The 25,425-nt window shown below is 51.5% G+C and overlaps 3 protein-coding genes and 1 long non-coding RNA gene across 6 annotated transcripts in view; 2 read left to right on the top strand and 2 right to left on the bottom strand.

Moving 5' to 3' along the window:
* The window catches only part of ST7L (suppression of tumorigenicity 7 like), an 843,199-nt gene that overhangs the window by 636,013 nt on the left and 181,761 nt on the right, over positions 1-25,425 (top strand). The gene's annotated exons all lie outside the window — the stretch shown is intronic.
* Positions 6,066-13,719, bottom strand: TAFA3 (TAFA chemokine like family member 3). 2 transcript variants are annotated; one of them, XM_050747630.1, is made up of 6 exons: positions 13,324-13,719; positions 11,982-12,039; positions 9,949-10,064; positions 9,127-9,276; positions 8,158-8,350; positions 6,066-6,670 (listed from the first exon to the last, which is right to left on the bottom strand). In XM_050747630.1, exons 3-6 carry the CDS (start codon positions 10,061-10,063, stop codon positions 6,619-6,621), a joined length of 510 nt encoding a protein of 169 aa, XP_050603587.1. In that variant the 5' UTR covers position 10,064; positions 11,982-12,039; positions 13,324-13,719; the 3' UTR covers positions 6,066-6,618. The 2 variants fall into 2 exon arrangements, with proteins under 2 accessions (XP_050603587.1, XP_050603576.1); XM_050747619.1 differs by having other exon boundaries at positions 11,982-12,407; positions 13,324-13,645.
* LOC126930548 (uncharacterized) lies at positions 14,357-17,032 on the bottom strand. Its single transcript, XR_007717617.1, has 2 exons — positions 16,924-17,032; positions 14,357-15,460 (listed from the first exon to the last, which is right to left on the bottom strand). It is a non-coding gene; the product is annotated as an uncharacterized LOC126930548 (long non-coding RNA).
* PPM1J (protein phosphatase, Mg2+/Mn2+ dependent 1J) lies at positions 17,355-22,743 on the top strand. The gene is made up of 10 exons (XM_050747547.1): positions 17,355-17,711; positions 19,090-19,204; positions 19,701-19,988; positions 20,284-20,396; positions 20,687-20,771; positions 21,341-21,459; positions 21,654-21,717; positions 21,874-21,981; positions 22,127-22,278; positions 22,428-22,743. The coding sequence occupies exons 1-10, from the start codon at positions 17,386-17,388 to the stop codon at positions 22,573-22,575; spliced, it is 1,518 nt and encodes a 505-aa protein (XP_050603504.1). The 5' UTR covers positions 17,355-17,385; the 3' UTR covers positions 22,576-22,743.

Genomic DNA, 25,425 nt, shown 5'->3' with positions numbered 1-25,425 from the left:
CTTTCCATCTCAGACTGTGGGCATTATCTTGTGTGGGAGGATACTTTCCTGGATTTCTGCAAGATGCGCTACGGCTGGCGATCCCCCATTTACAAATCCCTTGATGTGGGTGATGTCTCCTTCCACTGGCCACTTAGGACTTCCTCTCAGACTCCTGGCTTCTGGTAATCCCTCCCTAGCTGGGGTCACCTCTCTCTTCCAGGAAGCCCTCTTGGGCAGTCCACTCTTGGCCTGTGAAAAACATGCAAACATTGTGCTCTGCTGAGCTCTTGGGGGCAGCTCACTCTCAAGGTGGTCCTCTGGACTCTCTCCAGAGCAACCAGCCAGCCATAGCCACTCGCCTTCAGATTATTTTCAGGTCTGGGTTCCTGGGTCCCTCATACTCCAATGGATTCAAGTCAAGCTCTTGGAGTTCTTCTCTGGAATCCCCCTCTGAAGTGGGTTACAGTAAGAAACAATCACACCATTGGCCAGGGTGGAAGAAAGTGACAACTCTCTCCGGTCAGATCTTCACTACCATCTGCCTTTCAACCTTAGTTCTTCTTAGCTCTCTCTCATGCAGTCTGGAGGTGGGTAACAGCTATTCACCACCCCTTTTGCAAGTCTAGCATCTTGATTTAGAATGTAGGAGGAGTTTAGTGTAGTTGACACTCAATTTTATTTTACCTGACCTTTAGGGCCTCTGTCCGAATTTTGAGATGGGAAGAGTCCCACTTAAGTATGTGTGTTTGACACATGGTAGAGTTTCACTAATAGAAGCTATGGTGTATTGCCAATCACCCAGCCTTGTGGTCAATCAAGCCTTTAAAAATGGCTGGAATCCACTTCCTCTAGACCAGACTGAAGGGGAGTTTGTACCCTCATGTATGGTTTGAAAGGTAGTTGCTTGGTCCTCCTTATGTCCAGTCTACATATCTATTGTAAATAGAATGTTTACAGCCATATGAGCCCAGTAGCTGCTGTGCCCATGCACACGCCCAGACTCGTACTTGATGACAAATCACAAGTCCCAGGAAACCAGGAACCATCTTAGCTGCTCACATTGTGGGGAAGAGGGAAGTGAGCCTTCCTCAGTTCATTGAGATGGAGTCCATCTCAGCTACAGCAGGGGGAGTGGGAATGTGCAGTTATGTGCTGGGCTGTGTGCTGCCAGTGTGCCCTGGGCTAGTACCTGTCTTGATGAGTCAGTCTCTGTGCTAAACTGGTTTTTATGTATTTTGAATATTGTCCTTGCTTGTAGGCATGGAGATACTCAAATCCACAGACACACAGAAACACCAGCAGCAAGGCCGGGCATGGTGGCTCATGCCTGTAATCCCAGCACTTTGGGAGGCTAAAACAGGTGGATCACAAGGTCAAGAGGTCGAGACCATCCTGGCTAACATGGTGGAACCCTGTCTCTACTAAAAATACATAACATTAGCCGGGCGTGGTGGCAGGCGCCTGTAGTCCTAGCTACTCAGGAGGCTGAGGCAGGAGAATGGTGTGAACCCGGGAGGCGGAGCTTGCAGTGAGCTGAGATCGCACCACTGCACTGCAGCCTGGGTAAAAGAGCGAGATTCTGTCCCCAAAAAAAGAAAGAAAGAAAGAAACACCAGCAGTGTACATGCATAAACAATTACATCTTCACACACGGGTGCACATGCAGTTATTTTCCTTAAGCTTAAAAGCAGAAGTTTCATGAACCTGGAAAATATGAACTGAACTGATCTAGGGTGTGACAACATGTTAGGAAAGCATCTGCCCTGAAGTCTTTCTCTTGGCCTCTTAATCTTTACGTCTTCATTTCTTTGTTAGATATCACAGGTGGCACCGGAAGGGATTAAAGCAGGCAGAGGCGCAGCCTCAAATACATATATGTATATATATCCCCAAACTCAGGAATACAGTGCAAAGTCATCGTTTCCAGATTGCAAAAGTATATTGAGAAAGATTCAACTAAAACACTAAGGCTTCAGTTGGCAAAATTTTTGTACAAAGGATCAGATAATGGGCTTGGCACGGTGGCTCATGCCTGTAATCCCATCATTTTGGGAGGCCAAGGCAGGCGGATCACCTGAGGTCAGGAGTTCAAGGCTAGCCTGACAATATGATGAAATGCCGTCTCTACTAAAAATATAAAAATTAGCCAGGTATGGTAGCATGCACCTGTAATCCCTGCTACTTGGGAGGCTGAGACAGGAGAATTGCTTGAACCCAGGAGGTGGAGGTTGCAGTGAGCCAAGATTGCACCATTGCACTCCAGCCTGGGCGACAAAAGCAAAACTCGGTCTCACAAAAAAAAAAAAAAAAAAAAAAAAAAGGATTAGATAAATATTTTAGAATTTGTGATCCATATGGGTTCTTCAAAATGACTCAACTCTGCTATTTAGCATAAAAATAGCCATAGACAAGAAGACACAAATAAGCATAGTTATGTTTCAATATAACTTTATTTACAAAAAAGGAAGCAGGCCAGATTTAGCCCGTGGGCTTTAATATGCAGCCTGAAGAACCCGGAAGCTATCCAAGTGGCTTCACTGATCTCTAAGGTTAATGGGGCTCCATTCTGTCTCCTTGAGAAAGGATAAAAATCAATTGTTTTGGATGCGGCATCAGTTCTGTTCTTATTATTTTGTGCTGTGCATTGTGTTCTTCTGAATGAGTGATCTCAGTCCCTCTTTTTTGCTCCTCCTTCCCTCTTCCTGTGTATATATCTCTACGTGTTTCCCATTCTTCATTCTGTTCCCTTGCACTCGCAGGGTTGAGTGACTTTAGAACGGGACACTTTCACATTCATCCTTGCTAAAATCCTGGCTTCTTTTCCGGTTCCTCATCTATACTTGATGTGCAGTAGTAGAAAGAACACTTGTCTGGATCACTGGACAGGACACACCAACAGCTTGCTATGTGACAAACCACCTAGCCTCTCTGAGCCTCCCCTTCATCATCTGTCAAATGAGGGAGTTGGCTAACTGGTCTCTAAAATCCCTTGCAAACTGGGTGTGTTGCCTCACACTTGTAATCTCAGCACTTTGGGAGGCCGAGGCAGGAGAATTGCTCGAGGCTGTCTTGAGGACACTCAAGACAAGACCAGTCTGGGCAACATAGGAAGACCCTGTCTCTATTTTTTTTTAAAAAAAAGGGTGTGGCAGCACATGCCATTAGGGCCAGCTATTCAGGAAGCTGAGGTGAGAGGATCACTTGAGCCCAAGAGGCCAAGGCTGCAGTAAGCCATGATTATGCTACTGTACTCCAGCCTGGGCAACAGAGGGAGACCCTGTCTCAATAAAAAAAAGAGAAAGGAAAGAAAGAAAGAAAGAAAGAAAGAAAGAAAGAAAGAAAGAAAGAAAGAAAGAAAGAAAGAAAGAAAGAAAGAAAGAAAGAAAGAAAGAAAGAAAGAGAGAGAGAGAGAAAGAAAGAAAGAAAGAAAGAAAGAAAGAAAGAAGAAAGAAAGAGAAAGAAAGAAAAAGAAAGAAAGAGAAGAGAGAGAAAGAAAGAAAGAAAGGAAGAAAGAGGGAAGGAAGGAAGGAAAGAAGGAAAGAAGGAGAGAAAGAGAGAAAAAGAAAGGGAAGGGAGGGAAGGAAGGGAAGGAAGGAAGGAAGGAAGGAAGGAAGGAAGGAAGGAAGGAAGGAAGGAAAGGAGGGAGGGAGGGAGGGAAAGAAGGAAAGAAAGAAAAGAAAGACTTTAAAATCCCTTGTAGCTGTAAGCTTGTGATTTTAGGAAGTTGCAGCCTCAATCCAGGCAACTGTCTGAGGCCATTAATTAGGATGTCACTCATAGACCTTAACGAAACTGCTAGGATGCCAACAGAAATTAGCCACATGATCTCCTGTGGTTGGTAACCTTCCTAAGGCCTTCACAGCTGAGGACAGTGTGGGCACGGCTAACTTCAGACTGAGATTCCAATCCAGTAAGGGGAGAAGAGGAAGATAAATGACTCCAGGAACCTTATGTTCCAGGAAAATTCATTTGCATTTTTAAACTGTAGCTACAAAATGCACACAAATATTGATTCAGTTGGAAACTGGACCCTAGGATGCTATTGTCGGGGAGGTGGGACACTCTCCCTTCTCCGTCAGACCCTCCTATGTAGGGGTCGTCTGGCTACCTAAAAGATACATACCCCTCAAATCCCACCAAAAAAATATATGAAAAGGTAAGGAGGAAATGAAGGCTTTGAGGAGCTAAAAAAATGAATTAGGAGTTAGCAAATTCCAGCATGTGTCAAAGGAAAGAGGTCTTCTCTGTAGCAGGGATGGGCGAGGTCAGGGAAGGTTGGAGAACCCAGACTTTGGCTGAGGCAAAGGCTGGCAGTGGTTGGCAACTCAGGAGAGAGTTTGCATAGCATCATCCCCGCTATCAGGCCCAATCCCCAGCTCAGAGCCTACCAGCTTCTGGATGCAGCAGATGGGCAGGGGGCTCGAGCCCTCTCCCTCCCTCCTGGACACAGTCTTGAGGGTGCAGCATGAGTAGAGATAAGCCCCCCTTCTGGCCTCCGGAAGAACAGGTTGTTATTATCTGACTCTGCTAAAGCTGTCTCATTTGTAGCCTAAATAATTCACTCACCAATCTCTCAAGAAGCATTAGGAGAAAAACAAAACCTGACCCAGCCCTCATGCTCAGGTTCCCATTGCACAGAAGGCAGGCCAGGAGGCTGGGAGGCAGTCCCGCACTGCAGAGATGGCCTGCCTTCAAAGGTTCATGGGGTTGGCACCCTTCTGAAAAAAGACCCAGAGTCTGTTTCTGTACAGCTAAGACTTGAGCTATTAATAAGACTAGCTTTTGCATTTTAAAGACATTTTAAAACAAAACAAAAAACAACAACAACAAAAACAAAGAATATGCAACAGAGACTGTATGTGAACTGCAAAGCTTGAAATATTTACTATCTGGCCTTTTCCAGAAAAAGCTTGCCAATCCCTTAATCCATCCCCACCCTCCATCCTCCAACCTTAAAGGAGGCAATGATGATCTTTGATCAACTCCCTGACTACCCTACCCCATGAGCCCACCATCTGCAGAGATTCTGAGTTGTGAATTCTGGTATTTACAGTCTAGTAAGAAGCTGGCACCATTGTTCACCCCATTGCCAAAAACAAGAAAATAAACTGGAGTAGGGCGAGAAAGGGGGAATATCAGTCTTGGTTCCACTGTGCGGGGAGGAAGGGAGAAGCTGCGACTCAGCCACAAACTATAATCTGATTTGTTTCTCTGAGGCTCAGAATTCAGCATTGTCCAGGTTGGTCTCTACAGACACTCCCCTCCCTAGGGCCTTGGTGATCTCAATGCCCACAGTCTCAGAGGCTGTAATTCTCTTACTGATGAGATATCTAAGTAGCCCATGCCTCTGAGGCCCTGAAGCCTGTGTATCATCCCTGAGCCATTTAGAGTGTCAGCCTGACTGCACTGACCTTTAATTCTAAACAGAGGTTCTAGCCTTTCACCCCTGCTGCCCGGCAGGGCCCTTTGAAAAGAGAAGACTCTAACCAGTTCTACGTCCCACCTAGAATCTCTCCTGGAGCCAGAGTCTTTGAGAATTATAGCCCAAAGACCCCAGAAGAGATGGGTCAGAGTGGCAATGGAGATGCCAGCTGAGCCCCAGCTGTAACTGGGTTGAGTGACCTCTGGGTGTCGTAAGACCTGCTTGGTATTTTGGAGGATGAGAGTAGAGTGGAAACCAGATGGTCCCACATCCCTATGTGTGGATATTCTGGGTTATTTCATACAGGAGAACAGTGACCTTAGTAAAAGTCCCTGCTCTAGCATCTCCCAAGAAAAATGTTGCTGTTGTAGAGCCTGTACTTTGCTGGTTCCAGTAACTTGAGATAAAATTAACACGGGAGGCTTATGTTGGAATCCTATTATTCAGGCTAGTGGAAAATCATCAGTCTTAGAGGTTTGGGAGCCCAGGCTATGAGATCTTGGGCAAACTGCCTCACCTCTCTGGGGCTGTTTCCTCATCTGTTAAAATAAGCAAACAAACAAAAAATCTGAGGTGCTTGGATGGAGGTGATTTGAAAGTCCTGTCCATCCCATACCTAATGAATGGCCCAAACCAGGCCATATCTGTGCCGAAGATTTGCTGGGAAGTTATTTGGCTTTATTTTTACTTTCCTTCCCCAAGTCAATCCAATCCCATCCAAATGAGATACCGCTGGTCTGGGATAAGGGGAGAATGTTTTCCTGCAACATGTTAGCAGCTTGCTGGGGATTCAGAACTGATGCGAAAGAGGGAGGTGGTGGGTGCTGAATGTGACCTCCTGTCTCTATGCCCTGTGGCCACGGGGTATCTGAAGAACTGTGGGAATCTCATTCCCAAACCCCCATCATGCCATAGCATGTGGCCCAGAAGCCACGGTCTGGTATCAAGTACTTTAACCTAAATTATCTAAATTGTCTGTCATCAACTCTCCAATTCAACTGGACATTCCTTAAGGGCAGGAATTGTGTGTTGACCTTCGTATCTCCAGAGAAGCCCAGCTCCACACCAGGTATGTGGTTGCAGATCCATCCATATCTGCTGAGCGGCTTAACTGAAATGCCCCGGAAAGACTGATGCTGCATTTGGCATGAGGCATGTAAGTGAATCCCCATCTTTCCTGGCTGATGACCGGATACCAATCTTCAGTCCATGGCTCAATCAAGCCTTTCTTGTCCAGGCTGTGACCCCCAAGAGCTATCGTGTGACCTGGTGAAGAAGCGATAAGGTAAGGTTAGAGAAGCGAATGCCTATTCCATTCCAGCATGCCAGAGACTACCCAGAATATGCAGGTCACTTAGAGGCCACTGCTGCTGATCCTCTCGCCCTAAAGCAGGCCGGACTGGGAAAGCATGGCCTGGTGACCGATGCAAACATACATCACACAAGCCTCCCCACTGTTTGCTTCAGAGTAGCTACCCAAATTGCAAGCACTTCCTTACAGGCTCCAAACCCACACTTATAACACGGTGACAAATGTCACAAGCTCTGTAGTGGGTCTCATTCTTTTCTGATGTTAAATATACTCAGAATGGCTGTCCCTCATCCCTGCCTACAGACAGAAAGAAGATGCTCTACTTTAGAGCCAGTCAAACTTTTTCTTGCTGTAGCTCCTTTTGTTCTGTGCTCTGTGAAAATGGTTGCTGTCTTCAGAAGCTGAAAGTTGTCTTTTTTTTTTTTTTTTTGAGAAGGAGTCTCACTCTGTCGCCCAGGCTGGAGTGCAGTGGCATGATCTCTGCTTACCACAACCTCTGCCTCCCAGGTTCGAGTGATTCTCCTGCCTCAGCCTCCCAAGTAGCTGGGATTACAGGCACGTGGCACCATGCCCAGCTAATTTTTGTATTTTTAGTAGAGACGGGGGTTTCACCATGTTGGCCAGGTTGGTCTTGAACTCCTGACTTCTTGATTCACCCACCTTAGCCTCCCAAAGTGCTGGGATTACAGGCGTGAGCCACTGCACCCGGCCCTCCTTCTCTATTTTCTTCTGTGTTTGCTTGTTTGCTGCGTGTGGTGGCAGGGAGGGAAAGCCAAAGGCAGAGCCCTGGCTCGCTCCGTAGTGTCACTCTTCTGTACCAATGGTGATGACAGAGCAATGCAGCTGATTAACCATGACACACATGGAGCTGCTAACGAGTTTGATAAAAATTTAATTACCCCTTGTTCTGTGGGGCAGGCAGCAAACCATGAGAGTAATAATCCTCTTGGGTGCTGTGAGAGTAGACAGAGAAATCTGACTAGAGGAGGGTAGGTATGAACTGTAGGGAGTCAACAACAGTGGGAATGGGGTGGAGGTGGGGGACGGTCATGGCAGAGGTGAGTGGCAGAGTGGCTACTGTACCTGGAGTTCAGGTAGAAGTAGCAATTCCTCCCTCAATTATCTAGAAAATTTTTCCCATTCTCTATTATGCTTTTATAGGCCTGATATTTTCTGGAGGCAAACTAATTCCAGGCAGAGAAGAGGAAACCAGGGTATATGCACATCAAGAATCTTCCCAGTACACACTGGATTTCAAGTCCTGACCCCCCTAACTCCAGTCCCAGTGAGAACAGACCTAGGAGGACTGTCTGTGAATTTCATGGTTCACGATCTCACCTTGGGACACTGACATCCTAGACCTCCAAGGCTCCTGTGCCCCCTTTTCTGCCCCTGGTAGAGGGGGAAGGGGAGGGTGGGATGAGGTGCCCACCCAGGGTACCTTGGTGGTTTTGACTTTGTGTCCACTGCTGCAGCTCCATCCCGACAGGTCCGGGAGCACCTTACACTCCTCCCCCGGCAGGCAGGGCTCCATCTGACACCACCATCTCTGCAGGACGATGGAGGCTGTGGGAGCAGGAGGCGGAGTGCAGCTCTAGGGTCTCTCTGAGCACAGTGGGCAGCCAAGAGCAGGTCTGCGAATGAGGTGCACGTTTCCACACACCCCTGGCCTTGAGGCATGCATTTCCCTCGTCTTTCCCCTACTCCAGGCTGCCTAGAGAGGCAGTACTCAGGCTGAGGCCTGGGGACATAACTCCCAACTTTAATCCCACCAATCCCTGAATCTCCCCAGACAGTGAGGGGCGAAGGCAGGCAAAAGTGACTCTAAGGTGACCATGTCACTAGCATAGATGCACAACCAGTATACTCCCTCTGTGGTGTGTGAGCAAGGGTGTGAGTCGTCTGGAGGGGTCTACAGACCAGGAGTGCATAGCTGGCATAGCTGGTATGCGCATGACACAGTGGGCACGTGTATGGGGTGCCAAATGAGTGTGAGCGTATGAGTGTGGGTGTGAAGGATCACATGTGTCCACACAGGAAAGTGTGAGAGGAGGGCTGAGAAGGAGAGGAGGGTACACGGAGGTGGCCAGGGAAAGGAGCAGCAGGGGAAGGAGCTGGAGGAAGTGTGTGGAGAGAGGAGTGGGGCTGTGTGAGGGAACGCGCCTGTGTGTGCACCAGGCAGAGGGCACGCGAGTGTGGGAGGCTGCGCGCATAACGAGAGTTTTTCTCATCTATGACACAGGGATGGCCACATCTGCCCTCTTCTCCCAGAGGAGGCCCCACCATTTGAGACTAATCATGAAAGCCCTGAGACGGGTATGAAATTGTATCCCCAGCAGATGGCGAGGCCTGAACAGGCCTCCTTATGGCTCGGCTCAGGGCCCTGCCCGGGTCCTGGCCTCTCACTCACCGTCCACGCAGGAGGGCTTTGCCCGCGTGGTGCCGGCCACCTGGCCAGAAAAACAGGAGCATTTCACCGTCTGGGAGCGCTCCTCGATGCGGTTTCGGTTGCAGCAGCGGTGAGCCGCAATCACCTCGCAGGTGCCCTGCTGCACAAGCACTGAGGGGAGCCGCCCAGGATCAGACGCCCAACACGCCCGACCCGCTCCCTCCCGCCACCCGGGCTGGCCTCCAGCCCCTCTTTCCTGCTTCAAGGAGGGCTATGGAAGAATGGAAGAGATGGCCAGTGGCGGGGGAGGAGGAAGTGGATGAAATCTTCCGGCCGCTTCACAGAGCTCCTACTCTTCCTCCCTCCCCGGTGAGACCGTGCTCTTCACCCTTTGGCAGAGCACGGCCTCTGGGCAGAAGACAGAGTCCCGCACCAGCCCCGCCTCCCCAGCTTCCTCAGGGTGAGGGCAAGGGCCCCAGGGCTTACAATGCGTGGGGAGGATCATCCGCTTACACAGGCTTTAGCCATCCCAGAAGGAAAACCACAGAATTAGGCCAGGAGGCTAGAGTTAAGCCCCCGCCCGAGGGCCTCTCTCACTACAGAACACCTTCCAGCCTGGAAGGAGAGGTGAGCAAAGGGTCTGCCCAGACCTTCTCTGGGGCAGGACAGCAGGGATGGGCAGAGTTCCCTGGGTAAAGAGCAGAGGAGGAACCGGAACCCCTAGAATCTCTGGATTTTACTCTGCCTCGGAGACCTGCCTGCTATGGAATACAGTGGAGTGGTGTCCAGCTCCCCAGGTGTCCTGGGAAACTCCCTCCCTGGGCCCTGCCACCTCCTCCAAACCTGTAGCAGTGGGAGGCTGCAAGGCAGCCAAGGTCAGGCGGGTCCACAGCCAGGTCAGGCACAGTGCCAGCAGCCAGCCGCCTGTGCTCCAGTTCCGCGCAGCCCTCTCACTCATCCTGTGGAGAGAAGCACACATTCTGCTCAGCTCCAGGCAGAAGCTCCCCTGTGCCCAGCCTGGGCACCTTCTCTGTGCCACACACTCTGGGAGGCACAAAGATGGGGAGGAGGCACACCTTGTCCCCAGGCATCTTTCCACCTGGCGCAGAGTCATGCAGGCAGTAATGAGTGCTACAGGAAGAAAAGGAGAGCCTTTGGAGGAGACGACATTTAAGACGCATCTTGGAGGATGAACTAGATATGGGCCCATGGAGGGCTGTGACATGGGAGGGACTATCATGCTGACTCCTACTCTTTGAGTGCTTGGTTCCAGCACTTCACATGCACACTCTTGAATTCTTCACAACTGTCCTACAAAGTAAGATTATTATTACCTGTTTTACAGATGAGCAAACCAAAGCTCAAAAAGCTGGGACATAACCTAAACAACCATCATTAAAAGACTGGCTGAATACATCATAAAGAGTCTGTATAAATGCAGTCCCATCCAGATAGCTGTAAAAAAACCAATGGGGAAATGCTTTATGTCCTGACACATGCAATGATCTCCAGTGATAATCCACTGTTAAGGGGGGGAAAAAAAGCAAAGTGTAGAATGGTGTGTATACAATGTGTATAAGACAGGCCAGGAGTGGTGGTTCACGCCTCTAATTCCAGCACTTTAGGAGGCCAGGGCAGGAGGATCACTTGAGGCCAGAAGTTCGAGACCAGCCTAGGCAACATAGCAAGACCCCATCTCTACAAAAAATTTAAAAATTAGTCAGGCTTGGTGGTGCACACCTATTGTCCCGGCTACTCCAGAGGCTGAAGTGAGAGGATTGCTTGAGCCCAGGAGTTTGAGGCTGCAGTGATCTATGTCTGAGATACTGCAATCCAGCCTGGGCAACAGAGTGAGACCCCAGCTCAAAAATAAATATAATAAAATGTGTATAAAGGAAGGATTATCTATGTTGCTCAGATATGCATAAACTAGCTTTCAAAAATGTGTTTTAAAACTAGTGGCCGGGCACGGTGGCTCAAGCCTGTAATCCCAGCACTTTGGGAGGCCGAGACGGGCGGATCACGAGGTCAGGAGATCGAGACCATCCTGGCTAATACGGTGAAACCCCGTCTCTACTAAAAAATACAAAAAAACTAGCCGGGCAAGGTGGCGGGCGCCTGTAGTCCCAGCTACTCAGGAGGCTGAGGCAGGAGAATGGCGTAAACCTGGGAGGCGGAGCTTGCAGTGAGCTGAGATCCGGCCACTGCACTCCAGCCTGGGCGACAGAGCGAGACTCCGTCTCAAAAAAAAAAAAAAAAAAAAAAAATTATTTGCCATCAAAAAGGGAAACTGGTTGGCTGGGAGATGGAGGTAGAAGAGAGGCATTTTTCTCCTGATTTTTTTCTTGCTTTTTGAGCTTCCAACCACGAGAATGCAGTAGCACTTCAATTTAAACAGAATTTAAATTTAAAAAGGAAGAGATGAAACCAAGGCTAATAGAAGTTAAATGACTTGCCCAAGGCCAGGCAGCATGTGGGTGGAAGAGTCCAGAGCCTAGAAGCCTGCCCTCTGCCCACTGTACCACCTTGCCTCTGCTCGCTTCCCCTTTCCTTTTCCTCTTTCATCGTTGATGGTTTGGGCCTCCCAAAGCTACCCCGAAGGGCAGGCTGGAAATGGAGGGAATCCTAAGGAAGCAAGAGGCACAGAGTAGCTAGGAGCTGCCCAGTCATAGAAGGGGGTGGGAACAGTACCAGGAGGCAGCAAGGCCACAAGCTCAGGGGTGGGCCTGGAGCACTACTGGGCCCCCACTAGTGCCAGTGCAGCTTTGGGAATACCAGAGGCCAAACCAACTGCCAGGACCCAGTTGCTCGATGGATAGGGTACTTGATCTCTGTCCACCCCCGCTACTCCCCATCTTCAATGTCTCCTCACTCACCTTTTTGGGGATCTTTCAGTTTCTGTCTGTTCATCTGCTGGCCTCAGACTCACTCCACCTGGACAAGTAGGAAAGATTCTTAGGGGGTTGCAAAGGATAGAGGGAGCCCATGGCTCTGCAGGGGGTGAAGGAGAACCTGGGAGAGGGCAAGGGGGTGGGCTGGGCACTGAAGTTCAGCCCAATTCTGAAGCTGTTCTCAGGTGCCAGGGCAGGGACAGTCTCTTCTAGCCTGGGAATCTGGAGGGGACCTTGCAGACTCTGGGATCACACAGGGTGGTGAACCTGAGAAGGGTGGCCTGAGGGAGTTTCTCTATCCCAAGAGTGAAGCAGGGTGATGGTAGGAAGGAGTCTAAGAATCACGGCTGTCATCTCTCTGGCCTTGGGAGGGAACTGAGGGTCAAGGAAGGAGCAGAATCTGACAGATTCCTGCTGGAAGAGGCACGTGGGAAAGAGTCCTGAGGCCCTGATCCTCTCTGCTTCCACCTCCTACCCACTATGGCCCCTGCTTCCTGGACTCACATGGAGCTGGCTTGGCTTAGCCATCCTCGCCCCCATTCCCACTCCAGAGGACTAGAATGGGGACACTTCAGGTCCCTGAGCCTTTGAAGGCCACAGCCTCCAATAGCTTTCCATGTCTCCCTAAGAACCTCTCTTCCCTCACCGCTCTAAAGGGAGGCAGAACTGAAACATATAGGATGGTGGGGTCCCATAAGGACAGAGACCCCTGAGTCCTAGCTCCCAGGAGTGAGAGCATAAGAGGGATCTGGAGGAAGACAGAGGAAGAGGTGCCAACTCCCAGGGGATGGGTGTGCTCCGTGGGCTGAGCTTCCCACCCTTCTAGATGTGCCTCTTTTCTGAGTAGGCATCTCTTCTCCCTGCCCTCTAGGAACCCTCCTTTTGACCATCACAAATGCAGCTTTGTCTTCTCTCAGGTGATCCTATTTCCCTCTGAGCTGCAACATCCTCCAGTCCAACTCAGGCATCTCCCCTAGGAGCCCCAAGGCCCGAAAGACCTCGGTGGGATGGGCAGCAGAGGGGTGGGGGGTGTTCATTTGGGCTCTCATCCCTGGCATTCTATTCCCTCCCCCCACCCTGGAAACAGCCGGACATAGAAGCTTCTGGGATTTGTTTTTCGACTTCCATGCTCCTGCCTCAGTTTCCTAGCCTATTTTTCCTAAACCCCAATCCAGGGGTTTAGTGAGGCTGAGTTAACAGCCTGCATTATAAGGGTTTGAGGATGTGAACCACAAGAACCTTCAACCTTTCTTCACCTTCTCTCCCCACAAACCCCCCTAACGCCTACTCATTCCTCCACATTCTGAGCCCCACACCTGGGACCTACCTGGTCCACGGTGGTGCCCACTGGTTCGACCTGCTGGCCTGAAGTCTTCCTTGCCCCTGAGCCAGGGACCAACACTCCGAAAGACAGACTTTGGGAGGGAGCGGCCAGCTTGGGTGCTGTCTAGTCTGGAGCCCCGTCCCCTTCACCAAGTTGCTGCGCCCCGGGACAGCGGGGTTCTGGTCAGGCAGGTTGGCATCATCCGCAGGGCGGGCCCGGCTCTGGGCACAGGGGAGCTCCGGGCCCGGCCCGCCAGCTCTGCAGAACTCAGCCGGGTTTTTTCCAAGGTTCCTGCCGGCAGGCTGGGGAGCGCGCAGCCGCCGCCGCAACCGCCGCCTCGCCCCGGGCTATCCCGGCTCCTCCAGCCCGGCGTGGGCGCCGCCGCCTCCTTCGGGACAGCGCCAGGCGCTCGGCTGAGCGGATGGGCACAGCCGGGACGCAGCGGCCCCTGGCGGCCGAGGGCAAGAGGAAGGGAGAGAGGACATCCGGCCCCCGCAAGTTCAGTGCGGTTGGACACCTCCCTGGTGCAGGCCAGGCAACTCAGAGGAGGTCCCTCAAAACCCTCAAGGTCTCGTGGCCCTCAGTGCCCTGGCTCAGGGGAGCCGGAGGTGCTGGGGGAAAAGGAGCTGGGAGTGACGAGTGATTGACTATACCCTCAGGGTTTTTGAGCTTTGAAGATTGCAGAACTGCATTGTCCAAGACTGTAGCCACTAGTGGCATATTGATATTTAAATTTAAATCTAAATTAATTAAATAAAACTCAAAATTCAGTTCCTCATTAGCATGCACCATATTTCAAATGCTCAATAGCCACACGAAGATAGGGACTGCTGTATTGGACAGAGCAGATGTAGAACATTCCCGTCAATGCGCAAAGTTCTGTTCGACAGCACTCTTCTAGATTGATATTTAGGAGGGATAGTGAATATCTCTTCCTCTCCCAGGAGTGGTGCTCTCAGGGGCTGGGAGGGCTAGAGGAAGTATAAGGGCGTGGGCATTAGGCAGGAGGACAGTAGTAGGCTATGAATGGTCCCTATGGATGATAACTGTGAATACCAACATGGGAACTAAACTCTGAGACCTAGTTTCTTGTTTCCTTTCCTTCCTTTCTTTCTTCCTTCCTTCCTTCCTTCCTACTTTCCTTCTTTCCTTCCTTCTTTCCTTCCTTCCTTCTTTCATTCTTTTTCCTTTCTTTTTTATTTTTATTTTTTGTGGGGGGCCAGGGTCTCATCACTCTGTCACCCAGATCTTGGTTCATTGTAATCTCCACCTCCTGGGCTCAAATGATTCTCCCATGTCATCCTACTGAGTAGCTGGGACTATAGGCGTAGTCTGTAGTGCACTACCAAGCCAGGGTTTATTTTTTGTATTTTTTGTAGAGACAGGGTTTTGCTATGTTGCCCAGGCTGGTCTTGAACTCCTGGACTCAACTGATCCATCCACCATGGCCTCCCAAAGTGCTGGGATTACAGGCGTGAGCCACGACTCCTGGCCTGAGACCCAGTTTCTTTATCAGAAAAATTGTAATGTAATTAATTGCAACTGAATAATTCTTTACAGGGATCTATTCTGGATGCGAAAGTATTAGACAAATGAGAGGGAGTTGTGTTCTGTGAATTGGAAGGAACTTTCCTCTTAGTTTAAGAGGCCTTTGGGTTTGGGGTGATGTGAAGGGGAGAGACAAGACAGAAGATGACCAGTTCTGGGCCCTGAGCCACCAACGTGGCCTGAGATAAAGGGGCCTGTCTTGAGGCTGTCCAGTCCCCCTCCTTGGCTCAATCTTCACGCTCCCCCGGCAGGGCCAGTCACTGAGCAGAGTCTCACTCTTCACAGAGAAAAACATCCCACAAGTCTGCTTCTTCGTACCCCACCCCCTTTTCCCTCTCACTTTCCGCTGCCTCAGGGATGAGTAGAGATGATAACCTCACCAGGTTCTGGGACAGTCTGAGGATGGAGGAGGCATAATGATGTCAGGAATAGGAGGTGAGAGGTTCAGAGAGAGGGGAGCCTTAGGATGAGGCCATGGCTGGGGGCTGTTCTAGAGCTGCAGGGAGCTGTCATCCCCTGCTGGTCATCTGGTGCTGGGGCTGGGGGGTCTCTGGGCTTACCTCTGCGGACCTCTTGCAGCCACACCATGGTGCTAGAAAGGGCAGGGAATAGGAAGCTGGGTGACACCAAGAAGCGGTAACTGTCCCAGAAACACTGAATAATAAAAAACAACCAGGAGTTATATTTGTTTCTTCAGTTGCTGGCTTGCTGCTGCTGTTATTTATCTGAGAGTTGGTTTCAGTTTTTCTCAAATAGCAGGGGAAAACCTATAAAAGCAGGTTGTTCTTTGTCCCTGTCTGCCTTTGCTGCTCTGTTTGCCTTGGGGTCTGTTTTTTTTTTTTTTTTTTTTCTCTCCTGTGACTTCTTTTCCTCTGGCTGTCTGCCCAAAGCTCAGGTGCAACATAGCAGGCACAGTAAGTCTACCAACCTGAATGACCACTGTGGGATCTTTATTTGGAAGATGCCAAGAAAGTCATCCCTTCTGGGGACACAGTTTAGCCTGGGGAACAGAGTGGGATGTGGTCAGGAAACACATGGCCGACAGAGCCCAGAAAAGTTCCAGCCATGAACTGGGTGTAGTAGTCCCTAATGGCTACCTCCAACTTTCACGATGGCCACAACAGCCTTGTCCCCATTTGAGATGTGTGGGTGGGTGGTGTCTGTGGATACCCAGTGATCAACTTTCTGATAGGAGATTTAGAGACAGAGCTCTTGTGGCATCAGGTCAGTATCACCCTCTCCTAGAGGGGAGAAATTAGGAAGAACAGGCAGCCAACCAGTCGCTGGTCTCGGTCCTGGTCTTCCAGCGAGTGGGCTTTTACTCTTCTTAGACAAAGGCTTAGCCTGGCCTCTGTCTCCCCCTGGCGGCAGACATAGAACTTGCTTAGCATTCACGGACAGCTCTCAGCCCTGGCCCTAAGAGAAGGATGGGAGGGGAGGAACCCCCACTCCTCTCTCTGCCATTGATCTCTTTTCTAGCCCTTCCTCCCTGATCCGGAGAACTAAGCTTGCTTCTTAAGACAGAGCAGGTTTGAATGGCAGGAGGCAGACATAGGTGTGAATCTTTCACTGACTGTGTGACCTCTTGGGGCAAGTCACGGTAAAATGACAAGAAGCGTCCGGTCCTGCCTCATCCATGAAACTGATAGAAAAAAACCCACCTTGAAGGATTGGTGTGCAGGATAAATAACCTAATAATGTATGGAACGTGCTTTATAAAGAGCCTAGTAGGCAGTACGTCTTCAACAAATAGTATTTGTTATGTTGTTTTTATCCTATTAATAGCTAGTCCTGCTGTGATCAGGGAAGGTCTACATTGTGGGAAAGACCTGGGTTCTGAGAGAGAAAGGAGGGTGGGAGTGGCACCCTCTAGATCCCTCTAGAGGGATCTAGAGGTGGTCTTCATGGGGAACAGCGCATCAGGAGCCCAGGAATCTACCCCGGCTCCTGATTCCGGGGTGGTCGGCTGCAGCCTGGTTATTATCCCCGCACCCCCACCCGGTACCAGCTTGCCCGCTCTCGCTCCAGCAGCCCCATCCAGAGGTGGTGTCACACCTGGCGCCTCATACCAGCGGCTCCGAAGCTCCTGTTTTGCTCTGAGGTCATTAGCTCCATGGCTTTCTGGGCAGGCTGGCCACACCGAACCAAGAGCGAGGAGACCGCACCCCCTTGTCCCTCAGCCCCTGTCACAATGGAGACGTTCTAGCTGATGTCTAATCTAGCGCACGGCTGAAATAAGGTTTCCTTCTCTCCGCCCCCTTCCCACAGCAACAGAACCTACCCCTAAGAAACGGAGGCGGGGCCAAGCCGAAATGGGGCGGGGCAGAGGCCGGGGGTCCGTGCGCCCGTTCCTGGGGTGGCCCAGAGCAAGGGCAAGTTTCGCCCGGGACCCGCCCAGCTGGCCGGGAGCCAGTAGCCGGGAAGGGCCGGCTGGCGCGAGCACCGCCCACCCCGAGTCCTGGGGGCGGGGCCTGGGCGGGGGCGGGGCCGCGGCCGAGGGCGGGGCAGGGAGGCAGCATGCTAAACCGGGTGCGCTCGGCCGTGGCGCACCTGGTGAGCTCTGGGGGCGCTCCGCCTCCGCGCCCCAAATCCCCGGACCTACCCAACGCCGCCTCGGCGCCGCCCGCTGCCGCTCCAGAAGCGCCCAGGAGCCCTCCTGCGAAGGCTGGGAGCGGGAGCGCGACGCCCGCGAAGGCTGTTGAGACTCGAGCGAGCTTCTCCAGACCGACCTTTCTGCAGCTGAGCCCCGGGGGGCTGCGACGCGCGGATGACCACGCGGGCCGGGCTGTGCAAAGCCCCCCGGACACGGGTCGCCGCCTGCCCTGGAGCACAGGCTACGCCGAGTGAGCGCCCCCTGGGGCACCCAAACCAGGATGGGACTCCCACCCCTCTCCCCAGCTCTGCATCCCCGGCGCTAGGACGCGTTCCCCACGCCGCGTCCAGGCCAGGAGCTCCCTTTTCCCAGGACCTTTGCTATCCTCTGGTCTTCGTGCCGCACCCCCTCCCAGCCCACTTTCCAGTCGGACGCAGCCTATGTCACCTTCTTCAGGTCCTTCCCGCTCATTGACTGCCCTCGCTCACGCTGCCTCAGGACCTGTTCTCCCCCAGAGCCCGGAGGGCGGAGGGCCCTGCGAAGGATGAGTTGGCCAGTTCCCAGTGGCGGCCAGGCAGCTTAAAGGCTAAGGGAGAAGGGGTTTCACGAAGGAGCGGGGTTCTTTTTATTAGGGGACATAGCGGTTGGGAAGATTCGCTCACCCGCTTCCCGGCTCCAGCGCCCCAGTTCCCTGTCCCTCTTACCGTAGTTCCCCTCCCCCTCCACGCCCAGAAATAGCCCGCGACACCAGCAGGCCGTCAGCTTCCCCAGGGGCGGGGAACTGGGGAAGCGGGGAGGGGACGCCCGGGGTAGAGGAGGGTCCCATTTAGATGCCTCTCAGCCTGCCAACTCGTGCTAGCCTGGCAAAGAAGCGGACCCCCTGGCCGGACCGGCCGGCTTGCCCCCAGGCTGTATGTATTTTTAATGCATCTGTCGGGAACGCAGAGCACCGAGGGAGCTGGGGGCGCTGAGTTCGCTGAGGAAGGTGGCTGGTGGCCCATGGACCCACCACCACCTCCCTTAGCCTCCGGTGTGGGAGGAGCTTGTGGGTATGTGGTTTCTGCCCAGTCCAGGTGGGCTTCCACTTCTACTCCATTTCAATTCCTCTTTCCCGATCTGGGCTGGAGAACTTCCTCATTGTCAAGGCAGCAGAAACTTTCGCTGGATGGTTTTAGGATAAGGGTGGGTGTGCCCATGAGGATGAGGTGCTGGGGACAAGGCACTGGCAGAGTTGATAGTGGTTGAGGGTGAGATGTAGGGTGTAGCTAGCAGGGAAATAAAACTTCTGCTACCATCTAGCCCCTCCCCCAGAAGCACCACTAGGAATGCCTTTCATTTTCTTTTTTCTTTTTTGCCAGGGATGGGGGAAGTGAGGCAGGCAGGGGACATAGGGGTTGGCCAGAAGCTCCTGCTGGCCTTTCTGTGAGGTGGTAGGGCCGGCCACCCAAACAGTACTCCTTGCACCTTGCCAGCCCTCCCTTCTCCTCCTCCCTCTGGCCTGGATCCCAGGTGGCTGTGACCTTTCTCAGCTTGGCCAGCAGGCACAGGAGACGGTGTGTGTCTAAGGTGGGGGTTATTCCAGGACCTGGTCTGGTTTCCAACCTGATGTGGTCATTCTGGCCTGGCAGGGTCATCAATGCTGGCAAGAGTCGGCACAATGAGGACCAGGCTTGCTGTGAAGTGGTGTATGTGGAAGGTCGGAGGAGTGTTACCGGGGCACCTAGGGAGCTTAGCCGAGGCCAGGTAAGCCCGGATCCCCTTTCCCAGACTCCAGAGACACAGTGACACCTCTCCCCAGGGACTCAGGCCTCTGGTTTTAAATCTGAGCCATGTGGAAGACCTGACTAAATCACTGGCTTTCTACCTTCTGGCACAGAACCTTTACCTGGCATTCATCAGTTAGATTCCACCATGTAAGCATGCATGTTACTTTCCCACCTAAAATGTAGAGGCTCACATATTTATGGATGATTTAATTGCCACTGCTGAGTTTTGGATCTGTTATCCTCTGAGTTTGGCTTTTTGAGCCTTCGCTTTCTCTTGATACATAGGAAGCCTTATGTGAATAAGTGAATAAACCTAATTTGCCTTCAGTAGCAAATACTGACTTCTCGGATGTTTGTATGGATGCCCAGAGTCTTGTTCTTCTCCTGGCATCACACACACACACACACACACACACACACACACACACACAAAACAAACAAACACAACTCACCTCCAACTTTTCCTCCACCAGGGACTCTGCTTCTACTACTGGGGCCTATTTGATGGTCACGCAGGGGGTGGAGCTGCTGAAATGGCCTCACGGCTCCTGCATCGCCATATCCGAGAGCAGTTAAAGGACCTGGTAGAGATACTTCAGGACCCTTCGCCACCACCCCTCTGCCTCCCGACCACCCCGGGGACCCCAGATTCCTCCGATCCCTCTCACTTGCTTGGCCCTCAGTCCTGCTGGTCTTCACAGAAGGAAGTGACCCACGAGAGCCTGGTAGTGGGGGCCATTGAGAATGCCTTCCAGCTCATGGTGAGTGGGTGACCTGGGCCAAGGGTCTGCTAGGCAACCACTCTGGCCAACTCTGTGTGGAAGCCAGGTGGCCTAAGGGGGTTACGCTGAGAACCCACAACACCTTTGAGAGCCTGAGCAGAGCTTGGTTCAGAGGGGAGGGAGAAGGGGCAGTTATGCCCCAGTCTTCCCTCCTGTCTTCCAGTGTAGCCTGGCTGGGCCCGTTGATTCCTACAGGTGGAGGGGGTAGGGGGAGGGTGACTGTATGCCTGGAACCTCTCCTTCTACCCACCTCTGACCCTTCCTTGTGTGGCAGGATGAGCAGATGGCCCGGGAGCGGCGTGGCCACCAAGTGGAGGGGGGCTGCTGTGCACTGGTTGTGGTCTACCTGCTAGGCAAGGTGTACGTGGCCAATGCAGGCGATAGCAGGTATGGGGGAGGGGGCTCTGAGAGTGGCTACAGAGGGCCACACTCTCTGGGATGGGGGAATACAGGAGAGTGAGGTGGCAGGGGCTAAAAATCAAGACTGGAGGGAGTCAAGAGGGGTGACAGACATAAGGAGTGGCCTGAAATAGCCATTGGGTGGGGTCGGGGGCGGATATGGGGGTCTGGGTAAGGAATCTGAAAGGTCATTATGGAGAGAGTCTGATCTTTCTGGAATTTTTCATGAATGGGTCTGAAGAGAACCAGGTCCCAATTCCTTTTCTTTCTTTGGGCAGGGCCATCATTGTCCGGAATGGTGAAATCATTCCAATGTCCCGAGAGTTTACCCCGGAGACTGAGCGCCAGCGTCTTCAGCTGCTTGTAAGTAGGAACCAAACTCCCTACCCTCATTCTTTGTCGGGTCTTGTGCCTCCCTGCACCCCATGGACCTGAGAACTCTCACACCCCCACCACAGGCACAGAAAGCACCTTACTGGGAAGGCCGCTGTGTGGACTATGGAGTGCGGGGCTGAGCCGGTGGGAGGCTGCAGTACTGGGTTGATCCAGTGCTCCCACTGTGGCCCCAGCTGAGGCTGGAAGTAGAGACTGAGGTGGGGGAAGGGAACAGCAAAGGCCCCTGAGAGGCAGTACGGCTTAGTGCCTAAACGTAGGTGGCTGTGGAGCTGGAAGCCCAGGATGCATCCTGGTCTGAGTGCTTTGCTAATTGTGTGACCTCAGCAATTCCCTCCCTTAACCTCTGTGCATCAATAGTTCCTGCCTTAAGGGCTATTGTGAGGAGTAAATGAGTTAATACTGCTAATATTAGAATAATGTGTGGCACATGGTAAACTCTATTTAAGGGTCTGCTGTAGTTAATGTCATCTATATACCAGCGTGTGCTGTGAGCATAATGCCCCCTGGCTCTCTATTCTGATCATCCCTAACTCTAGGGCTTCCTGAAACCAGAGCTGCTAGGCAGTGAATTCACCCACCTTGAGTTCCCCCGCAGAGTTCTGCCCAAGGAGCTGGGGCAGAGGATGTTGTACCGGGACCAGAACATGACCGGCTGGTAACACTTCCCTCAGAGCTGGGGCCCGTTCCCATGGCAACACAACCAGCCCCTTGCCCGCAGCAAGGTGGAAGCTGGAGGCTGGGAGTTGGGAGGATGTGGCCTTTCTAAGGGGTTTGTGTGAGGGTGCGCAGCTCCTAGGGGAGAGGGACTTTGATGCCTGGGTGATGCCTCCTCTACTCCCCCCTCCCCAGGGCCTACAAAAAGATCGAGCTGGAGGATCTCAGGTTTCCTCTGGTCTGTGGGGAGGGCAAAAAGGTAAACTCCATGGTAGAGGTGGGAGAGGGCAGGAGGACCTGTCACAACTTGTCTAGGGAGGTGGAGGTTCTACCTGAGGGTAGGGGTGGAAGGGATCTTTGGTTTCAGAGAATCTGGCAGAGGACTAGAGTGGCACTCCCTCCTCATTTCTTTCAGGCTCGGGTGATGGCCACCATTGGGGTGACCCGAGGCTTGGGAGACCACAATCTTAAGGTCTGCAGTTCCACCCTGCCCATCAAGCCTTTTCTCTCCTGCTTCCCTGAGGTGAGCCATACGGTGGTCCCCCTTAAACCACCTCTTGCCTTCTCTGGGGGTCTCAGGCCAGCTTTCATCTGCAGTCCCTTTATCCCCAGGCTCCCTGTCCAGCAAACCCCACACCTCAATCCTCTCCGCCCTTTTCTCCCACCAGGTACGAGTATATGACCTGACGCAATATGAGCATTGCCCAGATGATGTACTAGTCCTGGGAACAGATGGCCTGTGGGATGTCACTACTGACTATGAGGTGGCTGCCACTGTGGACAGGGTGCTGTCGGCCTATGAGCCCAATGACCATAGCAGGTAGGGGCTGCATGGCATGGTGGTAAGGGGATGGCACTGGTGAAGGAAGGGTCAAAGGGAAGCAATGCTTGGGACCCCACATGTGGGCCTGTGTATCTGTCTTCCCACATACATGTTGGTACATGAATGTGCATGTGTGCTTCTGGCAGGTATACAGCTCTGGCCCAAGCTCTGGTCCTGGGGGCCCGGGGTACCCCCCGGGACCGTGGCTGGCGTCTCCCCAACAACAAGCTGGGTTCCGGGGATGACATCTCTGTCTTCGTCATCCCCCTGGGAGGGCCAGGCAGTTACTCCTGAGGGGCTGAACATCATCCCTCCCACCACCAGCCTCTCCATACTTACTCTTCTCACAGCCCAAATTCTGAAGTTGTCTCCCTGACCCTTCTTTAGTGGCAGCTTAACTGAAGAAGGGATGCCCGCTATATCCAAAATTATAGCTATTGGCAAATAAACCAGATGGATAAAGGTGTGTGTCTTTATTTGCTTTGACTAGAAACTGAAAGATAAGAAGAAAGCTCTGTGGGGTGGTGGAAAGAGCACCAGAACAGTTCTAGAAATGTGGTATTCCCCAGGTTCTTTATTCCGCCCGCCACTCTTTCCACTCCACGCATTTGCTGTGAGTGTCACTGGCCACTTCTGTGGCTTCACCCATCTGCCCAGACCCTTCCTGAGCTTTAGATCCACACATTCCAGTCATCTCCTGGACAGCCCGCTGGCACTTCAATTCAAATACCTCAAACTAAATTCACCACTGCCCTCCATAACATGTTCCTTCTCCTGGTATATCCCCTCAATGTGCACCAGCTCTGCTGCTCCAGTTAGAAATCCTGGAGTTGGTCACCCTTTGCTTTCATTTCTTTCCCATCAAGGTAATTGATCACTAAGTATTGTTGACTATAGACCTTTAAAAATATTTCTCTACTTGTCTTCACCTCTCTCTGCCTTCAGTCACCACCACCTTTTACTATATTGGCCTCCTACATTTAGTGGCTCCTTACTGCGCCTAGAACAAAATCAACACTCAACTCCTGTGCATGGCATATAAGGACCTTCATGATCCAGCCACTGCTTCCTTCTCCAGCCTCATTTTTCACCACCACCACCACCTTCCTGGGGTTTGCATAACTGTGGGCTTTTAGTAGCTCCAACTTATCCAACATCTACTGCCGGGCATGGTGGTTCACACCTGTAATCCCAACACTTTGGGAGGCAGAGGTGAGAGGACTGCTTAAGCCCAGGAGTTTAAGACCACCCTGGGCAATAGTGAGACCCCATCTCTACAGAAAAATAAAAAAATAGCTGAATGTAGTGGTGAGTGTCTGTGGGAAGCAGTTAAGCATCCAAGGAAATTAAGAGTATTGCTTATAGTAGAAAAGAATAAAGATCTCAAATCAGTGATCTGTTTCCACCTTAAGAGGCTAGAAAAAGAACAGCAAATTAAACCCAAAGTAAGCTAAGGGAAGCAAAAATAAAGATGAGCAAAATAATTAGAAAAGGCCTGTCACCAGCCTGGGCAATATAGCAAGACCCCATCTGTACAAAAAATACAAAAATTAGGTGTGGTGGTACACGCCTCTAGTCCCAGCTACTGGGGAAGCTGAAGTGGGAGAATCACTTGAGCCCAGAAAGTTGAGGCTGCAGTGAGCTGAGATTTTGCCCTGCACACTTGGACAACAGAGATCTTGTCTCAAAAACAAAAAAAAAAAGGCCGGGTGCGGTGGCTCAAGCCTTTAATCCCAGCACTTTGGGAGGCCGAGACGGGCGGATCACGAGGTCAGGAGATCGAGACCATCCTGGCTAACACGGTGAAACCCCGTCTCTACTAAAAAATACAAAAAACTAGCCGGGCGAGGTGGCGGGCACCTGTAGTCTCAGCTACTCGGGAGGCTGAGGCAGGAGAATGGTGTAAACCCGGAACACGGAGCTTGCAGCGAGCTGAGATCCGGCCACTGCACTCCAGCCTGGGCGACAGAGCGAGACTCCGTCTCAAAAAAAAAAAAAAAAAAAAAAAAAAAAAAGAAAAAATTAAAATTTTTTAATTAAAGAAATCTACACATCACCTTATCTTGAAAACTTCACCTGCTGTTCAGGACTGGGTATCCCACAGCCACACAGGCCCACACTACAGCAATGACCTCCTGTATTATAACTGTCTACATTAGGAGTCAGTAGGGAGTAGCAATTAAGAACAGGGGCTCTAGAGTTCAGTTGTTTGGGTTCTAGTGTCAGACCCAGCACTAGCTTTGTAACCTCTCTGAACCTCAATTTGCTTCTCAGTAAAATGAAGATAGCTACCTCATGAGATTTTTGTAGTTAATGTATGTGGACCCAGGTCCATGTAATATGGATTCAATAAATGTTAGCCATCTTGAAATTGTCTGCATTCCTCATTTAGACTCTTAAGTTGTTTGAAGGCAGAAATGGATCTTCCAAACATAGCTCTCAGTTCACCCTCAAGAAATGTTTACTGAGCCAGTTAAGAGGCCTGGGGCCAAACTGCTGCGGACCTCAGTTTTCACATTTGTCAAATGTCTGGATTGCACTTCAGATAAAGTCTGTATGACTCCTAACATTCATTCATTCATCAAATATTTGTTGGCAACCTATTACGTGCCACTTACTGTGCTAGACAACGGGGGAAGGGACAGGCTGGAGGAGCCTGGGAAGTAGCAGGGCCAGACCACCAGTTTGGAGCCAGACAGGCCCGGCTGTGTGAATTCTTGCTGTCACAAGTCAAAAACATTTGTGTAAGCCACTTGATTTCTCTGAGCCTCAGCTTCCCTATGGGCAAAAAGGGATGGGTATATTTTCCCCAAAGATCTGTGATGAATATTGAAAGGGTTAAGCTGTGTAGTGTCCCAAGCACAAGCCAATGAAATGTTGGTGGACGTCCTCATTCTACTCCCACCTCCTCAGCTTCCTTACAGGAAAAGGAGATACGCGTGTAGGTAAGTATCCTATACACCAAGTCAGAACTAGAAGTGGGAACAGAATTCCCAGCTGGGATCCGGAAGCATTTCTAGGAGCACCCTTTGAGGAGTAGGCAGGAATTGGACTCCTGGAAATTCCAGGCCCAGGGAGGAAAGCGAATTGTGAGGAGGAACGCTGGTCTGGGTCTGAACGGCTCTGAGAGGTCTTCAAGTTTGG

The sequence above is a fragment of the Macaca thibetana genome, chromosome 1 (assembly GCF_024542745.1).
Source record: "Macaca thibetana thibetana isolate TM-01 chromosome 1, ASM2454274v1, whole genome shotgun sequence".
Lineage (NCBI taxonomy): Eukaryota > Metazoa > Chordata > Mammalia > Primates > Cercopithecidae > Macaca > Macaca thibetana.
This window is presented reverse-complemented; position numbering and strand designations above follow the sequence as displayed.